The 13,749-nt window shown below is 35.1% G+C and overlaps 1 protein-coding gene and 1 pseudogene across 1 annotated transcript; one reads left to right on the plus strand and one right to left on the minus strand.

The window, feature by feature from the left end:
- Positions 1 to 3,335: 3,335 nt before the first annotated feature.
- Positions 3,336 to 5,010, minus strand: LOC121754406 (annotated as a pseudogene).
- Positions 5,011 to 8,563: 3,553 nt separating this feature from the next.
- Positions 8,564 to 10,791, plus strand: LOC121753925 (glycosyltransferase BC10-like). Its single transcript, XM_042149218.1, has 2 exons — positions 8,564 to 9,231; positions 10,055 to 10,791. Exons 1-2 carry the CDS (start codon positions 8,767 to 8,769, stop codon positions 10,691 to 10,693), a joined length of 1,104 nt encoding a protein of 367 aa, XP_042005152.1. The 5' UTR covers positions 8,564 to 8,766; the 3' UTR covers positions 10,694 to 10,791.
- Positions 10,792 to 13,749: the final 2,958 nt, after the last annotated feature.

Below are 13,749 nucleotides of genomic sequence, written 5' to 3' on the forward strand. Positions count from 1 at the left end.
GTTGTTCGAATTGCCACTAAAGTGTTGGCTAACAGACTAAAAGATATCCTTCCTTTTATAGTATCCGTAAATCAAAGTGTTTTTATTCTGGGCAGGATGATAACTGATAATGCCATGACAGCTTTTGAATTATTCCATTCTATGAAAAAGAAGACTAAGGGTAGAAATGGTATACTTGATCTCAAGTTAGATATGAGTAAAGCCTATGATAGGGTGGAATGGCCTTTTATAAAGGCAATCCTTACTAAATTGGGATTTTGTGACATTTGGATAAATACCGTTATGAATTGTGTCTCATTTGTTTCTTACTCAATCATTATTAATGGTGAACCTACCAATAGATTTTGCCCAGAAAGAGGTCTCCGATAAGGGGATCCACTTTCTCCTTACTTGTTTATCCTTTGTGCAGAAACTTTGTCTACTCTTTTGTATCAGGCCAAAGCACGTAATCAGATCCATGGTTTTCGGGTTGCACGCTCTGCACCACCAGTGTCTCACCTTTTTTTTGCCGATGATAGCATCTTGTACTGCCGTGCAAGTGAGAGGGAAGCTTTGGCATTGAAAAATATTCTCCGGATATATGAAAAAGCCTCTGGGCAGAAGATTAATCTTGACAAATCCGAGTTAACTGTGAGCAAAAACATTGATGGCCAAAGAAAGAATAAAATTCGTGAGATTTTGGTGGTTAACGATGTGCCTTTCCATAAAAAGTATTTAGGCCTTCCAGCTGTAATCGGAAAATCAAAGAAACAAGTGTTTGGGATGCTACTGGAGCGGGTACACAAAAAATTAAAGAATTGGAATGAAAATACACTCTCACGGGCAAGTAAGAATATACTTCTCAAAACAATCATCCAAGCTATTCCAACATATACCATGAGTTGTTTTCTTCTCCCAACTTCAATTTGTGATGAGATTGAAAAAGCCATGGCACGTTTCTTTTGGGGTGGAGTGCGGGAAAAGCATAAAATCCACTGGAATGCATGGAGTTGTCTAACTACATCTAAGTTTGAGGGAGGCTTGGGATTTCGTGATCTTCATCGATTCAATTTGGCCATGTTAGGTAAACAATTGTGGCGAATATTATAGAAGCCAGACTCTCTCATTAGTCAACTTCTTAAAGCAAAATATTTTCCAAGAAGAGATGTCCTCAGTGCTCCTATAGGTCATCAACCAAACTATTTATGGAGAAGTCTAATAGCATCCCGCGAGCTGGTAAGTGAAAGAATGGCATGAAGAATTGGTAATGGGAGAAAAGTTCCAATTATTGACACGAAATGGATTAGTGGTCTGCCTCCGACAGCACCAAAAACTTTCCAAGATTTAGAAACATCTTTCTCGTTGGTCTCTGATTTAATTGACCAACAAAATATGATTTGGAAAGGGAATGTAGTCTACCAGCTTTTTAGTAAAGAGGAAGCAGATCGCATTTGTGCTATGCCACTTAGCACTCGATTGTTGGATGATAAGCGAATATGGGGATATGACAAGAAAGGATTATATTCGGTCAAGTCAGCCTATCATTTGGCAGGCACACTTTTTGACAAAAGTCATGAATATGGAGTCTCCTCAAGTCAAACGGAAAAAGGTTGGAAAAAGTTGTGGCATTCAAAAGTCATACCTAGAATTCGACACTTTTTATGGAGGATCTGTGTAAACAGCTTGCCCACTAATGATGACCTTTCTCGTCGAGGAATTGATGCAGGGTATGTATGCGAGATATGTGGATTAAGCTGTGAATCAAGTGACCATCTTTTGTTACAATGCATTGAAGTGGCAAATATTTGAATCTCAGTTCCTCAAACATTTTTCATTTAAACAAGTGGTTTGGTCACTCTTGGAGAAATTACATCAAAAAGCCTTTACACTTTTTGCTTGTATTGCATGGAATATTTGGAAGAGGAGAAATGAATTTTACTTTATGCAAAAACCTTTTCATTGGAAAGAAATTCTTTTGAGGGCCCATAAAAGTTGGATGGAGATGTTTGATACTTTTGAACGAGATACGGAAAATAGAGCTGAACACCACACGTTGTAGAGATGGAAACATCCTCCGACGGGCACTTTTATTATGAATAGTGATAAATATTCTCCATGATGGTCAAGTTGGTCTGGGTGTGATATTTAGAGATGAAAAGGGGATGGTTATCTTCACATGCAAGACTGAAGTTAAAGAAGTTGGTTCGACAACGTTGATGGAAGGTATTGCTGTTCGTTATGGTTTGAATATGGCCCTTTTACAAAATATATCCAACTTATATGTGCAAAGTGATAACCAAAATTTGATAAGAGGATTACATGGGGATGTTGAACTTGATCCTTACAGTGAGGTGATAAAGGGTGATATTTTGGCCGTTGCGAGAAGAGTTCACGTCATCGATTTTAATTTCATCCCTAGAGCTTGTAATCGTGTTGCTCACTTGTTATCTAGGTGTCCAAATTTTGAAGGTGTAAATTTTATTCATAAAAATATTTTGACTATTGTATCTGAAGAAACATCTTAATATATTTGAAATTTTCTCTTTTCTCAAAAAAAATAATTAAGGTAATGTATTACTGTTGTAAATGCTTTTATGTAATCAAATGCAAACTCTAAATATTGTACAAACTCCAAACTATGATATGGATCGTTGGAAAATGTCAAAAGATAACAAAATCATAGCAACAAAAATATCAACACAGTTTCAATGGTTGATGCTGTGTTGACATTGTGTTAAAACTGTTTTGACATTCACTGCACCGTAAATGCTAGTATAAGGACATTATGCACTTGATAAATATTTGTATACGATTTATGAATTGATATATACAACTAGGGTGCGTTTGATTGCCCTGAGAGTATTGGGTATGATAGGGTTGTTGAATTGGGTTTTACACGATAGTGCTGATATACATATATCTCATTCAAATGTTCGGTTGCCCTGTTAGTGCACCTCATATAACTTATATTGTCTTTGATTGGGCTTATAGAAAATACTGATAGCAACGATGATTGACAAATATGCCCTCACACACATTTTGTATTGACAAGTTTGTCCTTGGAAACCATGTACTATACCCAACCAAAATCAAAATGGCGCCCAAATTGAAATCGCGCACCTCTCTCAAATTTTCTTCACCGAGGCTATGTCTGGATTCAATTAACATAAAGCAAATAAAAAACCCATCGTCGGAGCCGGACTTAACTACACCAGTAACTTTTCTTGTATTTTGAATACCGCTGCAAACCATTCGGATAGTTGGATTTGTTCGGATTATGTTGTGTGTGGTTGTCATCTGCGAATCACCATAGTCATCTGCAATAATGGTTAACCATTTTCTTGAACAATCACAATTCATTGAAGCAGATAGATTTCAAGCACCTCTTCACGGGAACGAGCTTTCCAATCTGGATGGGCGGCGAGCATCATCATGCACCATGATGCCGAGATTGATGTAGTCTCGTGGCCAGCAAGATAGATGTTCTTGTAGTTATCAACAATAAATTTAGTTGGAGTCTTGTCTGCAGGTATGTTATTGCTATCATCTCTTTCATTCTCAGTTGTAGCAAGTAACAGTTGCAGAAGGTCTTTCTTATCATTATCATCATCGCTACTGCGACTTTTGACAGCACCTAGTATCATCGAGTCAATTTCTGGCTCCAACCTCCATAACTCTCTGTTGTACTTAGTCGGGAGGTGCTTGTTAAGCGTTGTTTCATCATTCACCATGCAACGTAAACCTAGGAGTCGACATAACAAGAAGGTGTCTACCTCAACATCGCTTCTGTGGATTCAACCATCAAGCTCACCATACCCTAACACCACAAACCAATAAATCAGCAATATAGTTTGCTTTCTAGTTAGTCTAAGACCTTGACTTGTTGAAGGCTTTTTGCACCTCGACTCTCTCTAGATAAAATTCAGGTGCAACGATCTTCCTCTGATGCGCCCAGTAAGGGCCGTTGGACGAGAGGATGCCCCTACCAAGTAGAGGGCCGCGTTCTGTCGATAAATACGAAGGCTTGCCAAGGTTCAAAGAGGTACAGAGGCTAATCTCCTTCACCAACTCTGCATCAGTAATGCAGAGCAACCATATGGCGCCGGTAGAATACAAAAATGTAGATCATGCGATAGTAATTTAGCAAAGCACATTTAATCATATAACTCAATATAGAAAGTTCTTATATATGGGCTAGTAAATTTAGAGAAAGCAACTCAACATATAACAACCAATAAATCGACATTTCAGTTAAGGAACATCAAAATTGATGCTAGTTTGCTACTACAGCTTCACGAGAATCGTAGATCAATTCCTAGCGGTTGCGATTATTAGGGACATAACAGAAAAGTGAGGAATTAAAACAAACAAGTGGAATGCACTAACCGTATTCATTTCTCCACTGCTCGAGATGAGGGAAAACAACGGGGAACCAATCATGAATCATTTTCTCTGAAGATTTTTTCTCCATCAGCTTCTAAGATTCGGCAATTCGTTTTATTTCAGGTATGTTGCCATACAAATTAGAAGGAACGGGCCATCTGATCCCTTGCTTCACGATTGCAGATCTCAATCTCCTTGGTCTCGCGATTGCAGCGTCGAAGATTCTTAAAATCAGTAAAAACAGAGCTCCGACAACTAGAGAAAAGAACAATTGTGCCGCAATGACCATCATTTGCTCCATTGCCGCGTAATTGAAGAAACTGTAAAGCGTGGAATATCTACAGACTATCTTTACTCTACTAATTACCCTTTCTAAATTAAAATTATCAATGAAATTTGCTATTATGCGATACTTGAAATGAAATCGGATAACCAATTAACCATCGAGCTTCCCAGATGGGAGTGGAGCTTCCCAGATATTTCAAACCAGCTGCGTTTAATTAGGATTTGAATCAATAAACCGGCATAAACCATTCAAATTGATGAACAGTGACATAACCTGAATCGTAGGCGGCGGAGGGGAGCTGCAACGACGGCTTGCCCAAATTCTGTCTTAAATTGATGGAGTGAGGAGGAAGGGGATGGGTGTTTTAGACAATGAGGTGCTTACACCACAAGCTGGATCGACGAGATATGAGAATATCACTAGGGGTGGGTAGGTACGGTATACCTTACCGAAACCACCATACCGTATACCTTACCGTAAATTCGGTATGCGAAAAAATCATACCTTTATCTTACCAAAATTTTCGGTATACCGAACTTCGGTATACCTTATTTTCAGTATGGAGAATTTTCATACCGATATCGTACCTCATTTTCGGTATGTCGTACCAAAGTTCGGTATACCATACTTTTGCGGTATACCTTACTTTCAATATAAATGAAAATTGAATATTTGAGTTTTTAGAATACTATTTTTATAGTAATTTAAATAATATACATGGTATTAAATACTAGTATATTTTATTCATATTATATTATATTTCACAATAAATTTTATAATTTAAAAATATATAAAATACTTTATATATTATTATATTCATATTTTACGGTATATGCCTTAAATTACGGTATATGCCTTAAATTACGGTATATATCAAATTTTGGTATGTCGCGGTATATAAAAATTCATACCTTTACCTTACCGAAATATTTCAGTAAAGTATCATACCGTACCGAAAATCATGGTATAGCGAAAAATTGGTATTTTCGGTATTTTTCGGTACGATAAGGCCGGTATTTCGGCATTTCGGTATTTTTCCCCAGCCCTAAATATCACAGCCGAAAGCCTGGTTAGGCTTATATCCAATTCGCAGATATGTATCTTAAATGCAGCCGGGTCGGGGTTCATTCTATACCGGGTCATTGAGGAAGTATATCATACCAACCAAAGACTACACTACACAGAACCTAGATAGGAGGTCATATCTATGACTATCAGACCAATCAAACGAACCCCTAGTGTATGGCCTATAGCACACTATACAAAGTGGGTTGGGCCCAATCAATAATCATGTAAAACAAGCCCATTCCAAAATCTAATTGGAGAAGTTGAATGAAGATTTTTTCCGACATCTAATTCATTGTACCAGCAAATCTCACTTAGGTTTGAAAATGACAAATAACTTCTTATCATATTTAATTTGCAATCATTTGAGTTTTATCTCCCATCTACACATGATTCAATTAAATTGTGGTAGTACTAGTAGCCATATTTATTGTTAATAATAGAATTAGATGTCAGGTCTCTTATTTGCTCAAAACCAATTTAATGGTAGCTAATTACTAATAGGAAACCTCACATTCTCAATTAAAGTCTATGGATCGGAGGATTTATGAATATACGTAATAATTTGCTTGATTGATTCGTAGAGTAAAATTTCTATGATGAATAAGGTTTCAATTATCACCATACCGTAATTACAAACTCAAAATAAGAAACAGTTAAGTAGTTAGGTTTTTAATTTATTTAACATTATTATAGATCTATGTTTCCCGATTTAGCTAAGTTTTACTTATTTTCCCAATTTACCTACTGCATATCTAGAAATTATTTGGCAGTTTCTCATTAAGTTTAAGTTTTTATTATGTAAATATGAATCAATTTTAGAAATATTATTACTTATAATTTCTCACTGTCACTTGAGTTAGGTATGTGATTTACATTAATAATGTATTCATCTCATTTAAGATGTCATGTTTTCCCTTCATGACAGCAAAATTTTAAATTAATTTTTTATAATCAGAATCCAGAGATACCAATAGTAAACTAAGTAGTACTATCGAAAATTGTATAACAATACATTTGGATTTTACATCATACTCACGAAAACTGATTTACTAGCTATAGTTGGACTAAGCCAGATTTTAAAATTTTATCAATTCATTTATTTTTAACTAGAATATAATAACATTAATTCGACACCAAACTTTGGAAATAATTTAATTTATTTGCAAGGGATTAACTTATTTTTATCATAGGAAAAGTTCAATTTATAATTTTCATAAGAGCAAACTAACAGTGAAACTCTGTGTTACAATGAACTATTTATTTTGGTTTGGCATTTTGCCTTTATAAGTAGTAGTAGTAGTAATAATAATAATAATAATAATAATAATAATAATAATAATAATAATAATAATAATATTAATTTGATTATGTTTATTTGATAATGGACCCCCATTTCTAGAAAATGCTATGATTTGTGATAGTTACAGATGGGGTAACGAGTAACGAAGTGGAAATTAATGTGGTGGTATTTTTGGTCATCAACATCACAACACATCTTCTGGTGTAACCGTAGCCACCGTCATGGACCAGCTATATGACTTTTTTAAAATTCAACCAATTTCCAATCGTGCTTATTTGACTTTTAAAAAATCGACGATAGGATCGATAAATTTAAGATGGAAATTTAGTTAGACTCAATAATCATAATTCTTTTTTTTTCTTAGATTTTCATTTGATTTTCTTTAAAAAATATTTAAAGAAGACGAGGAAATAACCATCGCAAACTTTGTGTCTTTTTAGGACGTATTTTAATAATTTACCTATAGGGGTGGAGTTGTGAAAACTCCTAAGTTTTTGACACTGGAGAGTTCAAAAATCCAACAACATTTTACTGTTTAACCAGTTTTGACGTGTGTTTTTTTATTATGACATATTCAACTCGTGTAAACAACAAAGAAACCCTCTTTTCGTCCTTTTCCCTTTAACTAAATCATTACATTTTAATTGAGTTTGATGATAGTTCTAATAAAATTAACTAATACTGGTATATATTGTTAGTAGAAAATAGTGGACAATATAGTAGAAATGACAAATAAATTGATACTTTTAGGGTAATGTATATAAACAAAAAATGTATGGTTTTTGTGGACGTAGGTAATTAAATAAAAATAAATAAAAGGACATTCGAGAGTATTTAACTAATCCAAAGTTACTACTATGATTGGCCACACAGACTTCTTCTCTAATCCAAAGTTTGCTTTTCTTATCAGATACTTTGGAATAATTTCACACTTCAACCGACAGTTGGTGACTTGGTGTCGTATATTAATATTTACTATCATATTAGCAAGCTTGGAAATCTTGCACTATTAGAACATAAATTAAAATAATATATTGCAAAATCTTTGTAATATTGACCATGCATATGACATGCGATCGTTTTTTCTACTTATTAGTATGAAACTATTTTAAACAACACGATGTGTGACATATTAGTTCAACGGTTTTTATAATACATTAAGACATTGGTGGAGAGTCTTAGCATTTACATATGCACTTTTATTAGGAGTTTTTTTCTATTCAACAAAAACTCATATAAAAAAAGCAATTTGCTTTAAATGCATTAATATCCATTAAATTCTAATCCACACATAAGTTAAAAATCATTCCTCAAAACACACGAAATCTTTAATTATTGTATTGGTTAATTTCATATCATTATTAATTGTCTTTAAAATGTCAACATACCTTCAATGGTCAATATATAAAAAAATTGTCACTTCAACTAATACGACAACATTAAATTGTTGAGAACCGGCAAATATTCGGAATTTTTAATTAGCCTTGTTCCAATCCCATATATTTACACCAAACATGAGGCAAATTCGAAAACGATAAACTCAAAAATTGTGTGAAAAGTTATTAAATTTGGCAAAAGAAAGAGTATGGAATATTTGCCCATTGACAATGAGGGAAAAATAGAATAAATCAGTGTCCAACTTCTCTGACCAGCTAAGCCTTAGAATTTTCTTCTTTCCCCAACTCTTCTCTCTCTCTCTCTATATATATATAAGAATATAGTTTTGTTTTCATCACAATTTTCATTCCTTATGAAGAATCCACTCTCGGCCGCCGTGAAGCGAGCGAGCTTCCCGTCCCCAATGGCGAGCCTCCTCGCGCACCTCTTCTTCTTCATCGCCGGCCTCACATTCGGCATCATCGTCTGCTTCCACTTCAAGAGCTTCTCCTTCAATCTCCAAGTCACCAACGGCCAATTCTCCATCACCACCGCGCAGCCGCCGCCGCCGCCACCGAGCTTGATGCACGGGATGGGGGACGAGGAGCTGCTGTGGAAGGCGTCGATGGCGCCGAAGATCCAAGAGTTTCCGTTCAAGAGAGTGCCGAAGGTCGCCTTCATGTTCCTGACCAAAGGGCCGGTGGTGCTGGCTCCGCTGTGGGACCGGTTCTTCAAGGGGAACCAAGGCCTTTACTCGATTTACGTACACTCCGATCCGTCGTTCAACGGATCGGAGCCCGAGGGGTCCGTGTTTCGTGGCCGGAGAATTGCCAGTAAGGTCAGTTCTAATCATTTCCTTTTTTGGCAAATAACGGGATACTATGATTTTTGGCCTCGCACATTAATTCATTATTATTATCCCTAAACATCACAATTCACACACATACTGTTAATATTATGTTGGCTTTGATTTAATTATAAGACATTTTGTATTAATATGCTTCTGATAATTCCTGATTGTGAATATAGCAAATATGTTGGGTAAAAGATTCATCTCAAAATTGCCCTTTTTGTTACGCGTAGTGAGAATTTGTACTATTCAAATTCTTAATAAATTGAGGAAAGTTGTGGCAACTTTTTTTTTGTGGGGTAAGTTTTGATTAATTACATTCTAATTTATGGGTCGGTTTATTTATTAATTAACACGTTGAAGTAATTTGTACGTGGAAAATGTGGAAAAATGTAATGTGAAATTAGATGTTACATTGTTACCCCAATCACTACACTGCATTCATCATGCCAGATCACATAGTCAACCTAACGCGTCTAGGATTCAAATTTGAAATATATGTTGTATAAATTGTGAAATTAAAGAATAAGTTAGGTGTATTTAATTATCAACACCATTCGGATAATTATTAAATGTTACAGTTTATTTTTAAGAAATTACGAGTTAGGCTATGCCACCAGCCCATGTGTGATTTAATGTGATGCACAAGCAGCTATGATCTATGATGTTAACTAATGTTTTATGTCATGTGCTACATTTTGGGAAAGCTTAAATTTTGCATTACCAAATGCACAATTCAAGAATTGCTAAAATTTGTACAAGACCGTGGGTGATTTACTGACTTTAATTTATTTTTTTAACATGAATTTAGGAGGTACAATGGGGGAATGTAAACATGGTCGAAGCAGAGAGAAGATTACTAGCAAATGCACTTCTTGATTTCTCAAACCAATACTTTGTCCTCCTCTCAGAGTCTTGCATTCCTCTCTACAACTTCTCCACTATATATTCCCATCTAATGGAGTCTTCCCACAACTTCGTCGAATCTTATGATCTGCCGGGGCCTGTGGGCCGCGGCAGATACAACCAAGAGATGGGCCCCACCATCACCCTAGACATGTGGCGGAAGGGGTCCCAGTGGTTCCAGATAGACCGAAATTTGGCCGTGGAGATCATTTCAGACAAGACGTATTTTCCTGTTTTCCAAAACTACTGCAGCGGCTCGTGCTACGCGGACGAGCACTACTTGCCGACGTTCGTGAGCATGAAATTCGGGGAGAGGAACGCGAACCGGACGTTGACTTGGGTTGACTGGTCGAGGGGCGGGCCCCACCCCTCCAAGTTTATTAGGACGGATATCACGAAAGAGTTAAAGATGAGGAGTGGGAGCAGCTGCGAGTACAATGGAGCCAAGACGAATGTTTGCTTCTTGTTTGCAAGAAAATTCACTTTAAATGCTTTGGATAGACTGTTGAGATTTGCACCAAGTATTATGCATTTTGACAACTAGATATGTGCATACATATTTATAAATAGATTCTTTGCTAGGATGTCATTCTTTGATGTATATTCTTTAATTATATTATACCCATTTTTCGAAATCAATTATCTTACTATTGCACAAGTAATGAAAGTGAAACCATTTTTGTTCGAAATTATAAAAATGAAACAATTATTTGGAAACAAATTTGATTTTAAATAGTTCGGATCACCTATGAAAACACAATACAGAGCTTGATTTGATGCAAAACAGTCGAACTTACCTGTTCAAAATCAATTAAATTAATGTTGAATTAAAAGGTTATTATATGAGCTGTATAGAGTTGCATCATTCTTGCAGAATGTACACGCAATAAACAAGAATGTTTACTTGGAAAATGAAACAGACATGGCTGGTAACTTAAAAAGTAGTTGGTGATTTAATTATTATTATTATCATGCTCACTAAGTAAAGATAGTTAAATTTGGAAAGCACGTTTTACAGGTGGAAGTATTTTAATAATTCTTACCATTCTTCGGAAATAGCTATTGTTTTTATTTTCTTGTTTATGTCGCTTTCATAATTATAGTCTATGTATTATTTCTAAAATTTAAATTTGTATTATTGCATACTCATATTTTGGGTGAGTACAATTATGTGTAGTTTTACTTTTTGAATACATTGAATATTTTTCTTCATATATGGGGAAATAGAATGAGACTATACTTGTAGTATCTTGTAGCATAATTAGTTGCATTATTTTGTCTGTAACCGTAGTCCCCGTAGGTGCATGAACATTTAATAATACGAAAATAAAATCGATATCATGAGCCTACAAAATTGGAATTAAAGCTTTCAATATTTTAAATTCAAATATTAAATTTGAAATTGCATTACAATTCTATAATATGAATTTTATATGAAAACTAGATAATTAAAATTCTAAATAGTGATAAAGAAATGAACATCTTCGTGACCATATAATAAATGTTCCAATTAAAAATTATAATAAATAATTGTAATTTCAAATACTTGTAGGACTTAGGCCTAGGAACAAATTTTAATTGAGACAAGATGTTTATAGTAAATGTATATAATTTATGTAATGGTTTTGCTCCCCGGCCTAACACCATCCACAGTAGTGGACTAGCCGGCGCCCTAGCCACCGTATATAATTTATGTAATGGGTTTTGTTTCCTGGCCTAAGAGTATTCACAATAGCACGGACTAACCAATAGGCTAGCACTAGGACTAGCCAAAAACACCTAATGCCACATCATCAAGGACTTCCCACAGCCTGCTACATCATCTGGATTTCCCACAGTCTAGTAATAGACTAGCACTAGAACTAGCCGACGCCCTAGCCCTCCTGAGAAAAAAACACCAAAAACTAAATGAATTGGAGAAAAAAAACATAGAAAAAAATGAAATGGGAATATGATATTTTAGAAAATAAAAAATAGTAAAAATTTTAAAAGCAGGCGAGCGATCGGCTAGCCGCTCTTCTTCGCGCCCTAGCTCTATGGCGTTGGTTTTTCATCCGTCCTTCTAGCCTAACATAATAGCGGACTAGCCGAACGCCATAGCCGCACGCCGGTGGCTAGGGCGTTCGGCTAGTCCGCTATTGTGGATGCTCTTACAACTCATTGCACTTCATTTTTTTAATATATGATAAACACCAACAATTAAAATAATCGTATTTGTCAATTTATTTGTCGAGCTAGGGCATTTGCTAGGCTATTGCTAGCCTATTGTTAGGCTGTTGCTTGGCTAGGGCAATGGTTAGGCTGTGGGAATGACATGATGATGTGACAAATGGAGTTTTTGGCTAGACTCTTGCTAGTTCAGTAGCAATAAGTACTCGGTATGGATTTTGTAGGGAAATTCAACACCCAAACAGATCCATCTTTATTTTGGTGTTCACTAAGGCCCTACTTGGTATGGTGGAATAGAATGTCATTCCTACCTCTATTCCATTTCTTTGCTTGATAATTTTTTTCTTAGGAATCACCATTCCAAATGGAATGGTCATTCCATTCCACATGGGAATAACCATTCCATCCATTTAGCTAAGGAATGACCATTCCATTCTCATTCTGCTTTTTTCTTAATTTAAATTTTAACAAAATTCTACTACATATTATATTATATTTAAATTCAATATCATTCAATTTAATAATTTTAAAATTTTAAAATTTTATAATAAAATTTAAAATTTTAGAATTTTTAATTATTAAAAAAATCGAAATTACACATGCATTGCACACATTACACATTGTGCTCGCACACTATGCACACACACTTCACACACTACACATACCCACACTACATAATTCTATTCCATTTATATTCCTTACATTCACCGAGCACAAGAATGGAATGAAATCCCCATTTCAATCCCATCCTCATTCCATTCTCATCTCTATTCCATTCCCTCCTTATTCCGTTCCATCATATCAAGAAGCCTCTAATATAACTTCAAATTTCAATAAACGGAAGGGATAAAAATAGGAGTAGTTAATAAGCTAACATATGGTGCGGGTTTGATTATAGTCTGACAATCAAGGCATAATGTAAATCCGTCTTTCATCAAAGCTAAAAAAGGCTAGAGAATTCATTAAGTTATTTTTATAATTTTTTAGTTAATAATAATAATAATAATAGTTGCATAGTTCAACTCCATTAAATACATAAAATATAAGAATCCTAAAATTGGAAAAAATAGTACGCCTCACTCCTGATAAAAGTTAGGAGAATCCTAGAAAGTTGTATTACTATTTTTATTTTCCGTTTCTGATTACTTTCTAATTTTATTAAAAATCAGAATAAACATGAAAATTTAAAAATGAAATTATTTTTTTAGACAAAATTCTGACAACAAACATGAGATATATTAAATACATAGAGGTTGCGGTCTTGCGGATTCGAAACAAGCTTCGCCGCACAACTTTGTTGGCAACAGGCCGGGCCTAGTCTGGTCCAATCTTAAACATCAAATTTGGTAGTTGGGCAAGGCCCAAACTCGACCCAATCATAAAAGTAAACAAAAGCCCAAAGCTTAATTCACTTCCTCATGTATAATATAG

This window comes from Salvia splendens, chromosome 11 (genome assembly GCF_004379255.2).
Source record: "Salvia splendens isolate huo1 chromosome 11, SspV2, whole genome shotgun sequence".
Taxonomy (NCBI): domain Eukaryota; kingdom Viridiplantae; phylum Streptophyta; class Magnoliopsida; order Lamiales; family Lamiaceae; genus Salvia; species Salvia splendens.

Excerpts from the sequence above, each read along its gene's own strand:
- LOC121753925 (XM_042149218.1), top strand. The coding sequence starts at position 8,767 with ATGAAGAATCCACTCTCGGCCGCCGTGAAGCGAGCGAGCTTCCCGTCC. Across the intron at positions 9,232-10,054 it reads GCCGGAGAATTGCCAGTAAG|GAGGTACAATGGGGGAATGT; the intron begins GTCAGTTCTAAT and ends ACATGAATTTAG.